Here is a 23161-nt window from a genome sequence, read left to right as displayed (position 1 = left end):
CATTGTTATGCTGATTAAGATGTAGGCCTATTTATATGAAATCAGAAAACATTCCGTTCAGCACTTTTTGATTTAAGTAAAACACATAGGAAAAATGTTATGTTAATGTTGTTATAGTTGTAGGTATTGTGTGCAAAAACTATCTTTATAATATTTGCCCTTTTTTGAGCTTGCAAGCACATGTATGAATAAAAAGAATCACAAAAACTATGAATACAACAAAAATCACAAAACAGCAGTGAATGAAACTTTTCATTGGTTGCGAAAAAGTATGTCACTTTATATTTCTCAATGGGACTTTTGTGGTTGTTTTTGAGCAACCAGCTCATGAATCCTTGGCTCAGTGGCAGCCAGTGCACACCTCAAGTCATCTTCCACAGACAGCTTGTTCCTTGATTTTGTTTTTATTGCAAGTAATGAAGAAAACCCACTTTCACAGGTAGGTTGAAGCAAAAGGCAAAAGAACTCGAACTGCCAGATCACTTATTTTGGATATGATTCCATCATTGAACACCAGAAGCTAGACAAGGAGTTTGACTGGAACACATTCTTGGCTGTTGAATCATGGAGAAGCTCAATGAACTCTTCTTGTGCGTCTTCTAACACATCATCAACCTGACATAAGAAAGGATTTTTTGCTAATCCTGCATGCTGAGGGCTCAAGTCAGGAAAGTAACGGCGAAATTCATCATCTAGCTGAGACAAGTGGTCCATGATTTCCTTGGACAAGGTACTTGAAAGCTGACCATCAGCAAGAACTTCATTCAATGATGGAAACATCATAAATTTTCCTACACTCACTCTCTTCTTATACAGCTCCAATTTGGCCAAAAATGCATGTATTGAGTCACAGTGGCTGAGCAAGTTTGAATCCTTTCCTTGGAGTCTCAAGTTCAGCTGGTTGAAGATTTCAAATATGTCCACAAGATAAGCAAGGCGGAGCTCAAAGTGTTCTGATTTCAATATCTCCAACAGGTCACATTTTTTCTGTACATCAAGAAACATTTCAACTTCCTGGCGAAGAGAGAAGAAGCGGGACAAAAATCTCCCTGCATCTTCCCTTTATAATAGCTGCAATAGCTGTATTACAATAAATTGCAATATGAATTAATTATTGCACTTAATATTGCCATAATAAAATAAAGGTTATTTATTCATTTTCTCTCTCATTCATATATCACGTATATTCATGACACTCGTCATTTAAGGAGGCAATAAATCTTCCTGTCATCTCGCGAGCCACTCATGACCATCCCAAGGGCCAAATTTGTCACATGGACCGTGAGTTTGACACCGCTGATACTGTTAGCTAATGTAGAGCAATTCTAACATTTAAGCATTCAGTTTTAAGGATTGTGAACAGTAGTATAAATTTTATTCTGAGCCGCATGTCTCCTAATTCCAGTATAATAAATTTAAAAATAAGTAGAATCTCTATGGACCCCTTGAAATTCTTCCATGGACCCCTTGGGGTCCATGGACCCCTGGTTGGGAACCACTGCTCTAGGGGGTATTAAGGCCTCGCCCTGTTACACATAGCATCTACCATTTATAAATTCTACTTGGTTGGGTACCGGAGGAGAAGGAGTGGCTAAGGAGATTCCCTTACAGTGGGAGAAGTTATACACTGTTGGCGACCTTTAAAGAACCTGAGGGTTACGGCTGCTGTGATTTATAGTAGTGGGGACTCGGTGGAGTGTTATATTCCCCACTGTACTGTACCGTAGCAAACTGGCAATCGTGCCAGACCAACACGCTCCTCAGTGAGCAGCCGCAGATAGTCACAGCTAGAGTGGCGTACGTAACAGAAAGTTGGCGATTGTGCCAGGATAACACTCTAGTGAGCTGTAGCTGTTAACCGCAGCCGTGACCGTAACAAAAGTGGCGACCTCGCCAGGATAACACTCTAGTGAGCTGTAGCAGTTAACCGCATCCGTGACCGTAACAATATATATATATATATATATATATATATATATATATATATATATATATATATATATATATATATATATATATATACATACACAAACACACACACACACAGAGTGTAATCGTATTTGGATTAAAAGAAAAAAAATATAAAATACATATAGACCAAGAAGAGAAAAAGAAGAAATGAAATCAGTCAAAGACTAAAAAATCTAAACGACGAAGATAGGCAGAACTTAGAAGAGGAAGTAGAAGAAATAAACAGAATGGGACCATATCAAGAAGGAAAAACGAGACCAATTAAAATATTACTAAAATCACAAGCAGCAACAGAAGAAATATTATATAGAACAACAAAATGTAGAGAAACAGAAGGCTGCAAGGATATCTATATAAAGAAAAATAGAAATGAGGAAGAAAGAAAGAGATACAACGAACTGGCGGCAGCAGTAAGGGAAAAAAATAATGAAAGGGCAGCAGAGGAAAAAGGCATTTTTTTGGAGAATTCTAGGAGACAGGATAAGGAAATGGTATATAAACGAAAAGGAAGAGAAAAAAGTGAAACAAGTTTAGTAACTAAAAATTATAAAGGCAAAAGACTAAAAATGATGTATACGAACGTAAATTAGAATTAAGAGATTACATAAAGAAAGAAAATCCGGATACTGTATGCCTGGCTGAAACAAAACTAAATGAGGCAATCAAAATAGACTTGGATAATAGATATAATGTATGGAGAAGAGACAGAGGGGGTAAAGGAGGAGGAGTCATGATAATGATAAGGACGGAGATGGTGGTAAACCAAGTGGAATGTGGGGAAGGAAAAGCATAAGTACTGTATGTTAAGATGTATATTAATAAAAAAGGGTTAACAATCATTGTAACATATGTGCCACCAAAAACAAATTCATGGGCCAATCAAGAATATAAAGACATGATAGATGACACAATAAGGAGTCTAACGAGAATCATTAAAGAAAGGAGAAAAGTTATATTAGTAGGAGATTTAAACTGTAAAGAAGTGGACTGGGAAAATTATGAAAGTGGTATGGGGGAAAAAGCCTGGGGAGAAAGATTCCTGAACCTAATGATAGACAATATGATGGACCAGAGAGTAAAGGAATGCACAAGATTCAGAGGAAACGACGAGCCGGCGAGATTGGACCTAGTTTTAACAAGGGTATACAAATGAATGATGATATAAGATATAAGTGCCCATTGGGAAAGAGTGACCATGTAATATTAGAAATGGATATAGAAAAGGGAAAGGAAGATAGAGACGATTCATACAAAGGAGACCGATTAAGTTACAGAAAGGCTGATATTGAGAATCTCAAGAACTATTTTAAAAACGTAAACTGGGAGGAGATGGAAAACTCAGAGACGATGCAAGAGAAGTATAACTTATTTTTGGAAATATACAAAACAGGAGTCAGGGAATATGTCCCGAAATATAGACCTAAATAAGAAGGAAAGAAAGATTGGTTTAATGCAAGGTGTGCTAGGGCAAAGGAGAAAAGAGATGGAGCATGGAAAAGGTGGAGGAGAAATAGAAATCCAGTAAATAAGGAAAACTTCAAGGCAGCGAGAAATGAATATGTTAAGGTGAGAAAGGAAAGGAAAAAAAAAAACTGAACTTTGAAAAGGACATTGTCGAAAAATGTAAGGAGCAACCAAAATTGTTCTACAGATTCATAAATGGAAAAAATAGGCAAAAAGAAACAATAGAAAGGTTAAAAGGAGAGAACGGGATGGTGGAAGACCCAAAAAGTATGGCAGAACTATTAAATAATAAGTTCCAGGAGGTCTTTACTAAGGAATTCAAATTTGAAAGGCCACAGGGTAATAGAGAGACAGTCTATATGAAAGAGAATAAAGTAACCAAGCTTGAAATAAAAGAGTTAATGAAGGAACTGGATGAAGAGAAGGCAATGGGACCAGATGAAATCTCAGGCAGAATACTGAAAGAATGTAGGGAAGAACTAGCATAAAATGCTCAATAGAAAATGGAATAGCACCAGTAGAATGGAAAAGAGCTGAGGTGGTTCCCATATATAAGAAAGGAAGGAAGAACCTTTAAATTACAGACCGGTATCACTAACTAGTGTAATATGCAAGATGTGTGAAAGAATAATAAAGAAACAATGGATCGAGTTCCTTGAAGACAACAAATTAATATCAAATAGCCAATTTGGTTTTAGAAAAAGACGGTCGTGTGTAACTAATTTATTGAGTTTCTATTCTAGAATAGTTGATAGAGTACAAGAGAGAGAGAGATGGGTTGACTGTATTTATTTGGATTTAAAAAAGGCGTTTGACAAAGTGCAAGATTACTATGGAAGTTAGAGGAGAAAGGTGGCTTAAAAGAAAGCACATTGAGATGGATAGAAAATTATTTGACGGGGGAGAGAAATAAGGACAGTAGTTAAAGATATGAAGTCCAAGTGGAGAGCAGTAGAAAGCGAAGTGCCACAGGGGTCAGTATTGGCACCAATAGTTTTCCTCATTTATATTAACGACATGCCAGAAGGAGTGAACAGCTACATAAATCTCTTCGCAGATTATACGAAACTGTGCAGAGTTATAAAGCAAAAAGAGGATTGTAAAATACTGCAAGAAGATCTAAATAAGATCTGGGAATGGAGTAAAAAAGTGGGAAATGGAATCCAATGTGAACAAAAGCCATGTCATGGAAATGGGAAAGAGTGAAAGACGACCAGTGGGAATCTTTAAGATGGGAGATGGAGTAGAACTGGAGAAAGTAAAAAAGGAAAAGGACTTAGGAGTGTCGATGGAAGAAAACAATCAACCGGTAAGCCATATTGATAGAATTTTTAGAGAAACATATAATTTGCTAAGGAATATTGGAGTAGCATTTCACTACATGGACAAAGAAATGATGAAGAAATTGATAAGTACTATAATAAGACCCAGATTGGAATATGCAGCAGTAGTGTGGACCCTTCATAAAAAGAAACACATAAGGAAGTTGGAGAGACTACAAAAAATAGCTACAAGAATGGTTCCAGAATTTGAAGGGATGACATATGAGGAGAGACTAAAAGCTATGGATCTACCAACCCTGGAACAAAGAAGGGAGAGAGGAGATCTGATACAAGTTTATAAATTGATCAACGGAATGGACCAAGTGGATAATGAAAAACTGATCCTGAGAGAAGAATATGACATTAGAAGCACAAGATTGCATAGTAGAAAGCTGAGTAAAGGAAGATGTCTGAAAAATGTTAAAAAAATATAGTTTCCCGCAAAGTCAAATGGCGAGCTTTTAACGTGGAGACTCAAGCAGTGGAATTTGCTAGATGAGAGTGTGCACATATCAGGTCAGAAAAAGCGTCACCAGCATTTTTCAAGCTTTTTCACCCGTCAAGATGAGCTTTGCTTTTGCCACAATGTGACCGGTCTGTTTGAGGCAATTGGAATGACCCTTAACCCCAAAGAGCGGCGGCTCTTTATCGACATCTCGTGCAGAAGCCTCAAAGCAGTGCTGCTTCATAACGGGAATATGTACTCATCTCTCCCCCTCGCCCATTCTGTCCAGTTCAAAGAGGAATACAGGAGTGTCAAGATGTTGTTAGATGCCTTGAAATATGAAGAGTACCGTTGGGAGGTTATAGGAGACTTCAAAATGGTGTCTTTCCTGAGGGGTCTCCAAGGCGGCTTTACCAAGTATCCTTGTTATCTTTGCCTTTGGGACAGCAGAGATACCATGGCACACTACCTCAAGCGGGACTGGCCACAGCGAACCGAGTTTAGTGTGAGGGAAGAACAACGTCAAATGAGAGCCATTGTTGGATCCCAGAAAAGTACTGTTTCCTCCACTCCACTTAAAACTGGGCCTTATGAAACAATTCGTCAGAGTTCTAGATAAGGAGTTCCCAGCTTTCAAGTACCTCCAAGATTTCTTCTCCAAGTTGTCTGCAGCGAAAGTTGAAGCCGGTGTCTTTATTGGTCCACAAATAAAAAAGGTCATGGAGTGCAAGGAGTTTCCCAAAAAACTCTCAAGGACAGAGAGAGCAGCATGGGACAGCTTTGTCGCAGTAGTTCTTGGCTTCTTGAAGAATCATAAGGCCGAAAACTATGTGGAGTTTGTTGAGAACTTGGTGACAAACTACGGCAAGATGGGTTGCAGGATGTCCCTTAAAGTCCATATCCTTGACGCCCATCTTCATAACTTTAAGGAAAACATGGGAGCGTATTCCGAGGAGCAGGGCGAGCACTTCCACTAGGATATATTGGACTTTGAACGCCGCTACCAAGGGTCTTATAATGAAAACATGATGAGAGACTAAATTTGGGGGCTGTTTCGTGAAAGTAATCTACAGTATAAGCGTAAATCTAGAAGAACTACTCATTCCTAATGTATCTATTGTCTCACTGGTGTAATTCTAGAATAAATAAATGCTATTATTGCATTATATGTCGTTTTGTATCTACTTTGTTCAAGTCAAAGTTCAAATTTGCCACTTTGTCCCTATAAGAATGGGTAATTTAAAAAAATGTCATTATCCTGGACACAGAAGCAAAATTAGAAATGAATATAAGTATTTTTTCATGTTTTCTAGACATAAGCAAATAAGAAATAACAATTTCAACTCAAAGACAAAAGCTTTGTTACACGGTGTAAGCTGAGGTTGCAATCATTACCAAATTACTATCAATTTTCAGAATATGTAACATTAAAACGAATTCTAACGAAACGCTCAACGGGAGGTTGAAAGGAAACGTGACCGGGGTTTCTTACAGCTAAATTGTTATAACACTATAAAGGGAAGAAAAGAAAACAAAATAATTGCTAATATTAATCAAACGTGGTAATCCATCAAATGTGAGGTAATAAATAGTGTCATAACATTGTGGACTGAGGATCATGAGGTGATCACACCATCAAATTCGTTGGGCACATTTTTACTGCCATATGACCATGACAATTCTCAATATGGTGGGGAAAGAAAGACATACTGATATTTTTCAATATCCATAACGGCAGGTACAATATGGAGGTTTAGTTATGGGCATAACATTGTTATTGTATACAGCGGTTGTTCAAAACTTTACTTATTTATCTATTCATTTACCTTATTTTATGATTTTATTTATTTATTTTTTTTACCGGGGTCAAATGTCAAAGGAAATGTAAATTTTCGGTCACCCACATCTTTTCATATCTATCTATCTATCTATCTATCTATCTATCTATCTATATATATATATATATATATATATATATATATATATATATATATATATATATATATATATATATATATATATATAGATAGATAGATAGATAGATAGATAGATAGATAGATAGATAGATATATATAGATATATAGATAGATAGATAGATAGATATGAAAAGATGTGGGTGACCGAAAATTTACATTTCCTTTGACATTTGACCCCACGGTAAAAAAAAATAAATAAATAAAATCATAAATAGTGCGCTGGCTTCACTTTTGTGACATCATGCCGCCTTCTTATAATCTAACCTCCTTGATAAAAACACTTTGGAGGATACCAGAAAAAATATATATATATATATATATATATATATATATATATATATATATATATATATATATATATATATATATATATATTGTAACAATGTGGAACAGGTGGGTTGGTGGGTGATGGAAAGAAACTCAGGAGTAGCAGGAGTATTTTATTTCTCCAACGTTTCGCCCATAGGGCTTCTTCAGAGAATGACAGGCCTTTTTTTTTTTTTTTTTTTTTTTTTTGGCCATCACCCTGTCTTGGGTATTAGGCCCTTTATTTTTTAACTTTTTTTTAATTCTTTTAAATTTTTATTTATTTATTTTTTTTTTAACATATATACAGTTTTTTAGTGGCTTTATTTATTTATATATTTTTGTTTATTTTTTAAATCTTAACATTAAGTGACTTCACATATCCTCATGCACGCTTCATTCACACAGGGATCCTATACCTATCTCAAAACTATTGTCCTTTGTCAGGGCATGGGGGAGGGAGGGATAAATCACAATCACACAGGGTGGCTACGTAGTATCACTACGTATTGCATATATACATGAAGGGAAAACATTCACATTACATCACGCAAAATTGGAAACATACACACTTTCATACTTTTATTTACATAAATATATAGAATAAATACATAGAATAAATAACATAATATATACACATAAATCACAACTCTCTGATTAAATTGGCCTCAGTCAGGTAAATCATCAGTCTATCGACCACATCCGGGTGTTCATCACCCAGGAGGGTGGTTTGCGTTAGCGGGAGGCCGCGACCCCGGCAATACGCCGCCAAGGGCCGCCTCTCCTCACGATAACGCACACAGTGAAGCAGGATGTGCTCGACAGAGAGTGACATTACAGCTGGAACACTGTGGTGGGAAGGCGTTGGCTATGTAGGGGAGCATGTGGGTGGGAGGTGCATCCCATCCTGAGGCGTGCGAGGACCACCTCCTCCCGCCTTGTGGGGCGATTGGAGGAGGCCCACTGCCCAGGATAGGTTTGGTGGTGTGGAGGTGGAGGTTGTCCCAGTGACTCTGCCACAGGAGTTTTGCTGATGATTTAACAACTGAGAGACATGACTGCAGATCCCGACGGAGGTTCCACGCTCCCTCGAGCTCAGCAGCAGACCGAGCTAGCATGTCAGCCTGTTCATTCCCGCGTATATTGGAATGTCCAGGCACCCAAACCAGTGAGAAGGATTTATGACATGAATTCAGCTTATTAATGATGTTGCCCTGGATTTCATTTGTATCCGTGCGGCCGGACTCTATTGCCTGAAGGGCTGACATAGAGTCCGAAAAATGACAATTGAATTATGAATTGAATTTAAAGCATAATCTATGGCTTTGTCAATAGCAAAAATTTCAGCAGAAAAACCGATGTATGGGTAGGCAGCCGGAACCTGAGGGCACATTCACACGACCATACACTTGCGCCCACACATTCACCTGTCTTGGAGCCGTCTGTGTAGAGATGTAGGGATGGAGGGAGGCCAGCGACGAGGGCTCGGAAGTGGTGTTGAGCTCCACCTCGGTAACCACAGCCTTCTTCCCTGAAGCCAGTTGATGTTGAAGGTGGTGGTGGGAAGTTTCCATGGGGGAAGGGTGGGCAGCACGAGCTGGTCCGCATCGTCCAGTCTCACGCCCGTTTGCTGGCAGAGCGTGTGTAGTCTGACTGAGACTGGACGGCGGACCGCATTGTGGAGGTGGTGGTGCTGCCATATAATCTTGTTTGCTGTGTTACCGAGGGAGCTTTCCGAGCCGCTTTTATCCCATGAGATAAAAGGAGGGCGTCGCGACGTAGTTGTAGCGGTGGTGTATTGGCCTCAACCTCCATCCGCGCCACACGAGTGCAGCGCAGGGCTCCAAGACACATTCGCACACATTCATTCTGCAGTACATCCAATCTCCTCAGTGTTGGTTCCGACGCAGACCCATACACCAGTGAGCCATAGTCTAAATGAGAACGAATTAAGGACTTGTACACCATTAATAAAGATTTTCTGTCTGCTCCCCATGAAGTACCAGAAAGGTATTTGAGGACATTGATCTTTTACGACAACGAATGAGCAATTCATTAACATGAGTCTTCCAATTGAGTCTGCTATCAAAATGCAGACCCAAGAACTTGACTGAATTTTGAAACGGTATCGGTTGGCCTTGAAGAGTTATTTGCAAATCAGGTACGTTACGTCTAGTGAAAACAACACCGATACACTTAGCAACTGAAAACTTAAATCCCCATAATGAGGCCCAATGCTGGACGGAATCAAGAGCATCCTGAATCCGCCCGCTGAGAATTGTGCGTTAGGCGAGGAGTGCCATAACGCACAATCGTCGGCGTACAATGAGTATTTAAGATTCCTTGGGACGGGAGTTGTTGACAGAATATCATTAATCATTATACAAAATAAAATGGGACTAAGAACACTACCCTGCGGCACCCTGTTCTCCTGGACGAAAACGTCCGAGATTACGTTACCAGGAAGCTTGACAGAGAATGTTCTGTCCTGAAGAAAATTATAAACAAAATGGGCAAGTTACCTCTGAAGCCATGAGCGTAGAGTTTCATGAGGATGCCGTGTCGCCATGTCATGTCGAAGGCTTTGTGGATGTCTAAAACACCCTATCATGAATTCTTTTTGGCAAAAGCCTCTGAAATGCAATGCTCCAGGTGTGTTAGGTGATCCATCGTGCTTCGGTACTTCCGAAAGCCCGACTGCTGATCACCTAACAGACCCTTCGCTTCTAAAACAAAAGTAGCCTTCGCTTTACCATACGTTCCATGACCTTACATAGACAGCTCGTGAGCGCAATAGGACGAAACGCACTGGGGTCCGTAAGGCGTCCAGTCTTTTTGGGGATTGGGATTGTGTGGGCGAAGTGCCAAGACTGAGGGAAAGTGTAGGTGGTCCATATTCTATTGTAGAGCGTTAATAATTTTGAAAGGGAGTGGTGGCCGAGATTTTGTAACATGATATATGAAATATTGTCTGGACCAGGACTGGAGCCTTTACAGGATTTCAGGGCAAAGAGGAGTTCATCCAACGTAAACTCTGTGTTGTAGTCTGAGTTTACGCCTCCTGTGGCAAAGTTTGGGACAGTGAGTTCTGCAGCCTCCTTCCTTGGAAGGAAGGTAGGGTCATAGTAAGTTGTGCTGCTGGCCTGATGGAATTGGTGGGCTATGGCATTTGCTATTTCTGTTTTGTTATCAATTATAATATCATTTATTTTAAGGGTGGTGATAGGAATATATGGTTTTCTGTTATTTAAGATATTTATTGTTTGCCATACTTTGGAGAGAGGAGTGGTGCGGTTAATAGATGATATGAATTGTCTGAATGAGTCTTTCTTTGCATTACGGATGACTTTCCTTGCCTGAGCCCTTGCCTTTTATAGGCTATGAAATTAGCTTGACTGGGCTGCTGGCTGAAGTACCTGTATCGTCTATTGCGCTCACGAAGTGCTTGTCGGCAATCCGTTGTCCACCATGAGACTCCATGCTTAGTGTAAACTGCAGAAGTCTTCGGAATACAAGCCTCAGCGGCGTGTAATATGGATTGTGTTGCGTTGCTGACCATCGTGTCAACGTCCTCGCCAGATATATCCACGTCGGCAACCCCACGGAAGGTTGCCCAGTCTGCTCTCTTGAAGTTAAACTTGGGAGGGCGGGGGGTGGGCGGGATGTCGCGTACATAAGAGATGCAGATGGGCAGATGGTCACTTCCGTGGAGTCGTCGATGACTTCCCAGGAGAAGTCAGGAGTATACCTGGCGAGAGCAACGACAGATCAATGGCAGACGCGTTACCAGTCCGATCATCTACACGAGTCGCACTTCCATCGTTCAGAAGACAGAGGTTTGTCTGTAATAAAATGTTTACTATCTGCTCCCCACGTACACTTGACCTCTCACTTCCCCATTGTTGATGATGGGCGTTAAAGTCGCCAACAACTAGCCTGTTGCCCGGAAGCTGGCTAATAAGAGATGTAATGTCATCATCAACAATGGAGGTATTGGGAGGCAAGTAGAGGAACAGATAGCCAGATACGTGTCGTTGAATCTCACCCTGCACGCGACCGCTTCCAGAGGTGTATTCAACGTCACTTCTGTTTGTGTCAGTGTTTTGTGTATGTATATAGCAACGCCGTGTCCCTCATATCTTCTATACGGATGGTAGTGTTTTAGCACTGCAGGATCAGGCTGATCCTGTAGTCTCGTCTCTTGTAGACAAATAACGGACGGCCTGTGTATGTTCACTAAAAGTGACAAATATGGATCTTTATTCCGAATACTTCTGCAATTCCACTGTAACACCTTGAACATTATGGCTTAAGAGTTGTGGTGGCGGCCGTTTTCTTAGTCCTTTTGCGCTCAGAGGCGCTGCCGGGGGACCTCTCCCGGCCCTTACTAATGGTGACATCCATCGATTCATCAATTGTTAACTCCCCGGAGCTCGTCGAGAGGGAGCGAGCGTGTGAACTCCTTCTCGACGGCGCGGGAGCGGCGACGACATGAGAAGGGCGTTGACGTTCAAGCTTTGTTAAATTTAATTTATTAGACTTGTCTGTCTTCTCACCCTTACTGGGAGTACGAGAAATAGCAGACAGGTATGGAGCAGAGGAAGTTATAGGAGTAGAGGTTTTAGTAGTAGTAGTAGTAGATTTAGCAGATGATGAGGCAGAGGTTGAAGGGGAATCAGTGGTGGTAGATGGAGCAGGCAGCAGGTCGCTGAGGTCAGTCTGGATAGCAACAGTACACATCTTAGGTGGAGCCCTTACTGTTGAAGCGTAGGAGACGTTTGAAGCAGGCGCGGCCTGCGTCTGCTTCACTCGCATCCTTGCTTCATAGTAAGAGATCCTTCAGTAGCCTTAACCGTGCAGACCTCTTTCTCCACTTTCCACGCGGGACAATCGCGTGAAAAAGTGGAGTGAGCACCTTCACAATTACGGCACTTCTCTACCAAGGATGTGCACTGCTCCACAGAGTGGCCCTCTCCTGCGCATCTACCGCAGTAAGCGTGGGAAGACCGACAAGCGTTACCATGGTGACCATAAAGCTGGCACTTGAAACAACGGAGAGGATTCGGAATGTAGGGACGAACGGGAACCGACTCGTACCCTACATGAATCCTCTCTGGCAACTTAGCAGCACTGAAGGTGAGAATGACTGATGCTGTGCTCCTTCTTGTACCGTCAACCATTTTAGTAATTTTCCGAGCCTCAATGACATCCTGATCAGTCATGCAATCGACGATCTCGGTCGGTTCCATATCCACAAAATCGCGGTGGGAAGCGACTCGACACGAGTTCATGGACACTGGAATCGAAGCCTCGATCTCGATGTCATGAATGAACCGGAGCTTCAACAATGATTTAACTTGATTTACGTTAAGTGTCTGAACAAGTAGATCACCACTAGCAAGTTTTTTCACATTAACGACATTTCCTATGTTACAGTCAATGACCTTCTTTATTATAAAAGAATTAACAGTAGACAGGCGGGTGTTCGTCTTGGAATGTAGAGTCACATACGTCGCTTTAGAGGGTCAATAGACAGTCTGGCAGTCGGGGTCGTCGATCAGTGTCCTCCTCCCTTACGGGGGGAGGGCAGGAAGGTCCGTCAGGCATGGAGGGGGGTACACCCCCCTCCTGCAGGAGGGGAGCGGGACACAAGTGGGAGGTGGTCAGGGAGGAGTTACCTAATGTCAGATTGTCCTGCCAAACCACTCTAAGGGGGCCGGACGGTGTTAATTCACCCCAAAAGCACGCTCACTGAGGCGGATCCTCCGTAGGTGTGAGAGGAAAGACAATCTGACAACCGGGCAACAGACACCTTCTGTTGCCGCTAAGGAGAGGACAGTGAAAAGGCAAAGCTAAAAACACGGGACAATGGGAAACCTAACTTTATTTGACTAATACCTAAGCCTGATGGGCGTACAAAAAATCCACACAGAGGTGGGTGAAGGACAGAGCGCAGGACGACACGTGTTTAAAGCACGGTGTCTTGGCCGAGTCTGACAGGCCTTTTTTTTTTTTTTTTTTTTTTTTTTTTTTTGAGCGTAGAGTTTCATGAGGATGCCGTGTCGAAGCTCTGCCAGCAAACGGGCGTGAGACTGGACGATGCGGACCAGCTCGTGCTGCCCACCCTTCCCCCATGGAAACTTCCCACCACCACCTTCAACATCAACTGGCTTCAGGGGAAGAAGGCTGTGGTTACCGAGGTGGAGCTCCAACACCACTTCCGAGCCCTCGTCGCTGGCCTCCCTCCATCCCTACATCTCTACACAGACGGCTCCAAGACAGGTGAATGTGTGGACGCAAGTGTATGGTCGTGTGAATGTGCCCTCAGGTTCCGGCTGCCTACCCATACATCGGTTTTTTCTGCTGAAATTTTTGCTATTGACAAAGCCATAGATTATGCTTTAAATTCAATTCATAATTCAATTGTCATTTTTTCGGACTCTATGTCAGCCCTTCAGGCAATAGAGTCCGGCCGCACGGATACAAATGAAATCCAGGGCAACATCATTAATAAGCTGAATTCATGTCATAAATCCTTCTCACTGGTTTGGGTGCCTGGACATTCCAATATACGCGGGAATGAACAGGCTGACATGCTAGCTCGGTCTGCTGCTGAGCTCGAGGGAGCGTGGAACCTCCGTCGGGATCTGCAGTCATGTCTCTCAGTTGTTAAATCATCAGCAAAACTCCTGTGGCAGAGTCACTGGGACAACCTCCACCTCCTCACCACCAAACCTATCCTGGGCGAGTGGGCCTCCTCCAATCGCCCCACAAGGCGGGAGGAGGTGGTCCTCGCACGCCTCAGGATGGGATGCACCTCCCACCCACATGCTCCCCTACATAGCCAACGCCTTCCCACCACAATGTTCCAGCTGTAATGTCACTCTCTGTCGAGCACATCCTGCTTCACTGTGTGCGTTATCGTGAGGAGAGGCGGCCCTTGGCGGCGTATTGCCGGGGTCGCGGCCTCCCGCTAACGCAAACCACCCTCCTGGGTGATGAACACCCGGATGTGGTCGATAGACTGATGATTTACCTGACTGAGGCCAATTTAATCAGAGAGTTGTGATTTATGTGTATATATTATGTTATTTATTCTATGTATTTATTCTATATATTTATGTAAATAAAAGTATGAAAGTGTGTATGTTTCCAATTTTGCGTGATGTAATGTGAATGTTTTCCCTTCATGTATATATGCAATACGTAGTGATACTACGTAGCCACCCTGTGTGATTGTGATTTATCCCCCTCCCCATGCCCTGACAAAGGACAATAGTTTTGAGATAGGTATAGGATCCCTGTGTGAATGAAGCGTGCATGAGGATATGTGAAGTCACTTAATGTTAAGATTTAAAAAATAAACAAAATATATAAATAAATAAAGCCACTAAAAAACTGTATATATGTTAAAAAAAAAAAAAAAAAAAAGCTTTATTTTAAAAGAATTAAAAAAAAAAGTTAAAAAATAAATAAAGGGCCTAATACCCAAGACAGGGTGATGGCCAAAAAAAAAAAAAAAAAAAAAAAAAAAAAAGGCCTGTCACAGGAGCAGTCATCACTCTGTCTCGAGATGGCAGGCCAGCAGCACCAAGGCGAAGTCAAATGGTACAACTACAAGCGTGGTTACGGCTTCATCAGGGACCACAGTACAAAGACAGATGTCTTTATACACTTCTCCGGCCTAAAGCGATCCCTACAGAAACGTCTCCCCCGTGAAGGAGACAAGGTACACTTCACCGTCCATATGGGAGACAAAGGACCGGAGGCCCGAGACACCGAGAGGACCAGCAGTGCTTCACACCAAAAGCCACCCCTCAGGACGTGGGATGTGGAAGCCAAGATATCGGCTTGCATCTGCGCCGCAAAAGTCCTTGCCGGCAGCAACGCCCGACGTCTGCAAGCTCTGATCCCACTCCTGCTGACGCACAATGGCCTACCCGGTATAAGAATTCCACCACAAGCCTTCGGAACCTTGTACCCATACACAGCGAAACCACCGAGGGTCCACCAGCCGTCTCGCCAAGACAAAGTCCAACCTCGCCGCGAAGACCTACAGGAAGAGGTTGGGACCGTCGAGGAAGACGAAGACGAGCTCGTTGATGTGGAAGGGAGCGACTCCGACCAGCCACTTCCGCCTGTCCAGCCTCCACCAGCAGAAGAAGAAGTAGACTGGAAAACACCAAAGAGGAAAAAGAAGAACTCCACCTCAACAACACCCGCAGCCGAAGCTGAGCCAACTCCCCAGCCAAGCCCACAGAGTGAGACGAACACGGAGGAACCTCACACACTCCATTACCTCCTGAGAAGGAAGAAACCAGGCACCAAACGGGAAGACACACCACCAACCAAAATAACCTTCTCGGACATTATACAGAAGGGATATGTTAAACAGAACCATATAGACATAAAGGAGCAGACAACCATCCAGAACACAGCCCGCCAACTCGCCCGCCGTGGAGGACTCGCCACCTAGTCATCCACCCCACTCCTGACACCAACATCGACGCTGCAGCCCTTCCTGACAAGACCATGCCGCTCCCGCACAAGCACCCCACAACCTCTGCTGAAGACGAGAAGCTCATCTCATCACAGCACCATCCTGCGCCTGGGTCAAGCCCCAGTGACTTTTTTCTCCTACTAAAGCTCCCTTCTTATCACCCACCTATTCTTCCCCTATCTCCACTTCCCCCCTCATCCTTTTCTATCTATCCTGATCTGACCTGAGGCCTGTCATTTTCTCTGAAGAAGCCCTATGGGCGAAACGTTGGAGAAATAAAATACTCCTGCTACTCCTGAGTTTCTTTCCATCACCCACCAACCCATATATATATATATATATATATATATATATATATATATATATATATATATATATATATATATATATATATATATATATATATATATATATATATATATATATATATATATATATATATATATATATATATATATATATATATATATATATATATATATATATATATATATATATATATATATATATATATATATATATATATATATATATATATATATATATATATATATATATATATATATATATATATATATATATATATATATATATATATATATATATATATATATATATATATATATATATATATATATATATATATATATATATATATATATATATATATATATATATATATATATATATATATATATATATATATATATATATATATATATATATATATATATATATATATATATATATATATATATATATATATATATATATATATATATATATATATATATATATATATATATATATATATATATATATATATATATATATATATATATATATATATATATATATATATATATATATATATATATATATATATATATATATATATATATATATATATATATATATATATATATATATATATATATATATATATATATATATATATATATATATATATATATATATATATATATATATATATATATATATATATATATATATATATATATATATATATATATATATATATATATATATATATATATATATATATATATATATATATATATATATATATATATATATATATATATATATATATATATATATATATATATATATATATATATATATATATATATATATATATATATATATATATATATGTTTGTATAGCCAGGGAGGATATTTTCTTGTAGGCAGACGAGGTTGAAAGCTATAGAGCATTCTCCTTTGTTTAACTTTTTGTGTACGGTTTCTATGTGCCGTACTGTTTTTCTGTCTTTTTCTCTAAGTTGGTGAAGCAGTTGGCTAAAGGTCAGCGACGTTTCGGAGATATCTCTCTCCATCTTCAGGCTGTGGTTGTGTGAACTGAACTGAATGTAACAGATAAGTGGGATGAAGCGATATAAGGGGTTGTACAGATGAAGGAAATAGTGAGAAATAATGAAGTAAAGTCAGAGATAAAAGTGTGTGGGCATGCCACGTTGCTATTTTTACAATGGTTTGTTAAGGCTAGATTATCATTTATCGCTGGTGCTAGGTTTAGACGTCCCAACCTAGAAGAATTTATGTTTTTATATGTTGTTGTTTGCGTGGATGAATATGTTTTAGGGTTTTTATGTGTATAGTGCTAATCTGGCGTTGTTGTGCATGTATAGTGTGTATGTGTGTATTATGTTGGATGTTTCTTTGTTTGGAGTGTGTATATATGATTTTTTTTTTTTTTTTTCTTTTCCTTTTCAGGTCATCTGGTCATGAGATGAAGATTCCCAAAGGTAAGTGTTGGTAAGTATCTTTTATTTATTTCATTTGTTAGATAATTAATTTATTATTTCTCTGTAAACATCTCATCTAATCTACCTTTTTTTTTTTTTTTTTTTTCCCTGACAAAACCCATCTACCCTACCAAACAATAACTAAGTCTAACAACAAGAAGTCAGTGGTGGGTCCTAGGAACAAATATGAGGGTTATTAGTGCATTTTCTTTCTAGAATACTTACTGATGTCACTCACTCTTATCAAGTCCTTCCAGCTCTTTGTCCGCTACCGGGTAGCTGCAGTACCATTGGGGGTGAACACCCCTCGCCATGGAGAAAAACTGCCCGGGGGAGCCACCCAGCTGCTCCAGTTATCGGTTTCAGCTACACCCTCCCGACGACTCAGGGCCCAGATCAGAGGTTGGGGACTCGGTTTGTGTGAGAATTGAATTATGTAGCACTCATTGCTTTCCTTCCGAAATGCTGAGTGTGGACGCTAGGGTGCACGGCGTCATCTTCCTCCCCCCACTGCCAGATGCCATGCTGGTAGAGCTGGTAGACACCACCCCTCACCTGGGGGAGAAGCTACCCGCGGGAAGCCACCCTGCTTCTCACAACCGCTTCTGACAGCCCCCCCATCCAGGCGACTCAGGGCGTGAGGCAGAGGACGACTCACCCGAACTTCCCCAGGTCCATTGCTCTTCAGAAGAGCTTAAGTATTGGTTTGAGTAGTGATGAAGTGAGATGGTAAGTAAAACTTCCTTATTTGTATTTTGGTATGATGTTAAATTGTATTTTTTCCAGACTGCTAGGATAGTCTCTGTGGTATTTTCGAATGTTATCTTTCTTTTGTATTAATTGTAGGTATGTCTCATTCTGTGTGTGTTCCAGAGATGACCATATTTTTTGTGCTTGCTCGTGTAGGAAAATGTTTAGTGGTTTTGTGTTGGTATGTATGTGTATTTCTTCTGTTGTCATTGTGTATGGGTAGTATTGTTGAGTGGAGAATCTGAGAGCCTTATTTTGTACCTTTTGTAGTGTACTTAGTTGGGTATCACTTATTGCATGTAAGGGGATAGGGGGATATTGTAGAATTGGAAGAATTAGTGCTTTGACCAGGTGGGTTCTTATTTTTTCCGGTAGACTTTTTAACCTGTAGATTTTATTTAGTGCCATATTTGCTTTTATTTTCCTATTTTTTACGTGTGAGATGTAACCGTTTGAAATTATCAAGCCCAAACTTGTGCCTTCTCTACAGAAGTCTATGTAATTTTCATCTATTGTAAGAGGAATAGTGTTTTTTACTGCTATATGTAATGGAGTGAATTTATTTAAGTTTGTTTTAATTTTCCATCTTTTTCATAAGTGTTGATTGTTTTAATCTCTCGTTCTGTAATTAGGTTCAGCATTTTTGGACTTTCCTGGGTACCCTGTGATTTGTGTAATATCATCAGCATAATATATATTGGTTCCGTGCCTAGGATGGGGGATGTCACTGGTGTATATTGTGAAGAGAGTCGGAGAGATGACGCTTCCTTGAGGTACACCTGATTGTATGTGTATTACTTGGCCTGTGTGATCTTTTATTTTTATTTGGGCAGTTCTGTCATCAAGGAAGTCACATAGTAGCTTTTCTATTGTTGTTGGGATGTTTAGCTGTAAAATCTTGTATTTGAGCGCTAAATGCCATACTTTATCGAAAGCTTTTGAAATATCTCTTAGAATTACTTGACATTGGCCATTATCACTTTTATTCTGAGCTATTTGTTCCGTTATCAATGCTAGGGCTTGGTGGGTACCTCTATTGGATCTGAATCCAAATTGGTTGTTATTATATTTGTTGTTAAATTCTAAAAAGTTTTTCAGTCTTGAGTTAATAATTCTTTCAAAAATTTTACCTGGCACTTCAAGAAGAGATATTGGTCTATAGTTTGCGGTTTTGTGCGGTGTTTTGCCAGGTTTTGGGATAAGTTTTATGATGGATTTCTTCCAGATGTCTGGGAAGTATCCTGAAGATAGAGCGGCATTGTATGTATTACATAGTGTGTGTATTGCTTTTTCTGGAAGGTTGGTAAGTACAAGCTTACTTATGTTGCTTGAACCTGGGGCTGTGTTCTTTGTGCGTTTTATTGTGTGTTTTATGTCTTCCGTGGTTATAACATGGTCCAGTGGTGTGTTATTAAGGCGAGTGGTCAGAGTTATTGTAGGGAGTGATTCTGTGAGCATTATTTAGCAGGAATTCATGTATGTTTGCATGTTCATAAGCGTGTTCATCTTCTTCGTTATCATTGTCTGAGTCGTTCTCATTCTCTCCAAAACTTCCTCCCATATCTTTCTATGTTCCTTTTCTTGTTGTTCTGGGGTGTAGAGTTTTATGTTGTTGTCATCTAGTATGTAGTCAGGTTCTGGAGTGCTTTGGTCACAGAGAATTTTTATTTTTTTCCAAAACTTTTGTGGATCATGATAGATGTCTGCTGTTTTTTTTATTGTGTCGTTCCAGTTTTTGTTAGCTTCGTGTATTAGTTTTTCCTGTAAAAGTGCCTGTAAAATTTTAAAGTGTCTGTAATGTTGTATTGTCCATCCGTTTACTGCTGCATGATCCCGTAGTTCATTATAACTTATCATTATGGATATTGTGCTATGGGTGAGTTTTGGAGCTGGTAGCTGTTTATAATGTGTAATCGGTATATGTTTTTTTTTATTGACTCATTTATGATAGTGTACCAAGTTTCTATTGCCTGGTCAATATCTTCAATGTTTGTTTGATCTAAGTTTGGGACTTCCATTCTTGACTCTATTTCATTTTTAACCTTGTCCCAGTCAGCTTTCCTGTAATTTATCCTAGGAGGAGCCGGAATTGGAATTGGTGCTGTCGATATAGTCATGATAATTTTCATGTGGTCGCTGGTGGTGATGGGGCCTTGCATGACGTGTGTGTTATGGTATGTTTTATAATTTGTTAGAACTATGTCTGGTGTTGTTCCTCTATTTCTAGTATAAAAGGTAGGGAAGTGAGGTCCTACGTGTTGCATGGTTCTATGTTGTATTTGTGTGTTGATTTGTCGTCCTTTGTTATTCGTATATGTGTAGCCCAGAATTTGATGGTTCGCATTGAGGTCTGCGATCATATATACAGGTAGGTTCATTCGGAAAAGAGCAGTGAAGTCTGGAGTTGGAAGATAGTCACGAGAGGGTGGTTGGTATAAGGTGGAGATAATAACTGGTCCAGTGCTTGTTTCCACTTTGATGGCAATAAGGTCAGACATATAATGATCTATTATCTTGTGGTTAATATGACGTTTTATTGCTATTGCTGTTCCGTCAGAGGGAGATTCTAATGTGTTTTTCTGGTATGTCTTATAGCCTGTTATTTTTAATGGTGTGCTGTTTGGGAGACAGTGGCTGTTTATGAGAATAATGTCTGGGTCTATGTGTCTGTATGTGTTGTAGAGTGCATGTCTACGATTTTTCCACTGTAGGACGTTGTGTTGTATTATCTTAAGTTTCGTATTGAATGTAGATTTAGAATGAGTTTTTACGTAGTTTTCTCTTCTTGGGGTGGTGTTCTTTCTATGTTTGTGCCGTGTCTTATCTTTTTGAATTGATCATCTGCTACCTTCTCCCAGCACTTTTCGAGTGTTATTTTGTCGTCCATTATGCCTTGTATGATCTGGAAGTATGTGTATGTTTTGTCTGTAAATGTGAGTTTATATTTCCTGTTTTCTAATGCTTCTATTAGGTCTGTTTTAGTGAGTTGTTGTTTAGGCCATCCAGTGGACTCTGGTGTGTAAATTATGATGCCAATGTCTTTGGAAAGAGTTTTTGTAACAGTGTCTGTGTGTTTTGCTGGTGTGTCATTTTCTACTTCTATGCCGACTGTTTCCTCCTCCATGGCTCTGGTGGAGTTTATGTTGTGTGTGATCAATCCTTGTTGATTTGTGCTTTTTGTGGTGTCGCTGCTTGAGGTAGTTGTCTGTGTAGGGGCGGCACTTGTGATAATTTTCAGTGATGGAGGGTTTACTGGTGCTTTAATGGTAGGCAGGTTGTTCAACTTTAACATATTATTAAGCTCCTTTTCATATGTTCCAGGATTTGCCATGTTGATCGTGTGTGCATGTATTACACATGTTATTATCTTTGCAAAGGTGTCTCCAGTGCTCTGGGGTGGTGGTGGTGGTGGTGGAGTGTTGGTGTATTTCTGGTGTTGTGTGGCTTGGCTGTATGTCATGTTGTTATGTTGGCTGTTTGATCTTTTTTCTTTTATTGCTTCCTTCCGTCTTGGGCATTTTGCTGCGAGAGTTCTATGATCTCCGTCGCAGTTGAGGCATTTTATGTTGGCTGGTACATTCTTTCCATGTGTGTCCTTGATTGGCACATTCGCTGCATACTTTGAATTCTTTTGGCTTTTGACATTGGTTGGTGTTGTGTTTTTCTATTTCATAACATTTAAAGCATGTTTGGATACTGTAAAAAAATTCTTGTTTAATGTTATGGAAGGGGATGCTCATCTGGAAAGCTCTTAGGCCGTTTGTTTGACATTTTTTAGCTATTGCTGTTTGTTTGAATGTGATTTTGAGTATACGTGAGTTAGGAAACTTGAAAACCGAGTCCACTTGGTTAGCTGTCCAGGTGTTCTTTTCTTCAATTTCAGTCTTTATTTCATTTTCCTGATTTTTATAGATATGGTTGTCTACGTTAGGAATGATTACTGAACGGTTTGCTTTTAATTCGGGTGGAATCAGTGGGTAGAGGTGATTCTTTTGAAGGTCTTCTGTTGTGCTGGGGTTAAAGAGCTTGTCTTGATCTTGATCGTTGCCGGTTATGATAACAAATCCATCAAAGAGAGGAATCAGTTTTGTTATATATATGTCGTGTTTTGCTAGAGTTTCTAGGAGAAAGTTTTTCAGTCTTGGGTCCTTGGGGTCCGTCGCTTTGATCTTCACACGAGGCATGGTTGTTACATATCAGTACAATATGTCCTATAATGGGGCCGAAGCCCGACGCAAGACCACAGCTAATACAGGATAGAAATATGGAAGGAGCCTGCCTATGCAGGGCAGTTTGACCAACCGGCTGCTAACAACCGTCGAGATGGCCCTACTCCGCGCCTAACCCTGACCAAGTGGTTGCCTGACCTACCGAACAGGCTTAAGGCAGCCCTCTGAGGGCCCCCCTTGAGGCAATGCCCGCGGGGTTCACCTTGACCTATTCGGCGGACGCTAAGGGCGAAAAGAAAATACAGTAGAATAAAGAAGTAGTACAAGGGCGGGTTCACGCCAAGCGGGGAACCCCGGTACACATGTACAACTAAGGACAATGTAGAAGTGTCCTTGGAGCTTGTATTTCTTCGCTCTGATTGGCTGATTGTCTGCTGAGTTCTGTGATCTGTCAGAATGACAGAATGA

General features: G+C 40.2%; 2 protein-coding genes across 2 annotated transcripts; one reads left to right on the top strand and one right to left on the bottom strand.

The window, feature by feature from the left end:
* Positions 1 to 483: 483 nt before the first annotated feature.
* LOC123507005 (zinc finger BED domain-containing protein 5-like) lies at positions 484 to 1005 on the bottom strand. Its single transcript, XM_045259501.1, has one exon. It carries the CDS (start codon positions 1003 to 1005, stop codon positions 484 to 486), a length of 522 nt encoding a protein of 173 aa, XP_045115436.1.
* Positions 1006 to 15057: 14052 nt separating this feature from the next.
* On the top strand, positions 15058 to 17366 carry LOC123507004 (Y-box-binding protein 2-like). Its single transcript, XM_045259499.1, has 3 exons — positions 15058 to 15651; positions 16000 to 16107; positions 17292 to 17366. Exons 1-3 carry the CDS (start codon positions 15058 to 15060, stop codon positions 17364 to 17366), a joined length of 777 nt encoding a protein of 258 aa, XP_045115434.1.
* The last annotated feature ends 5795 nt before the right edge of the window (positions 17367 to 23161 follow it).

Source organism: Portunus trituberculatus, chromosome 21 (genome assembly GCF_017591435.1).
Source record: "Portunus trituberculatus isolate SZX2019 chromosome 21, ASM1759143v1, whole genome shotgun sequence".
NCBI lineage: Eukaryota > Metazoa > Arthropoda > Malacostraca > Decapoda > Portunidae > Portunus > Portunus trituberculatus.
Note: the sequence above shows the minus strand (reverse complement) of the source record. Positions and strands in the feature narration are given on the sequence as shown.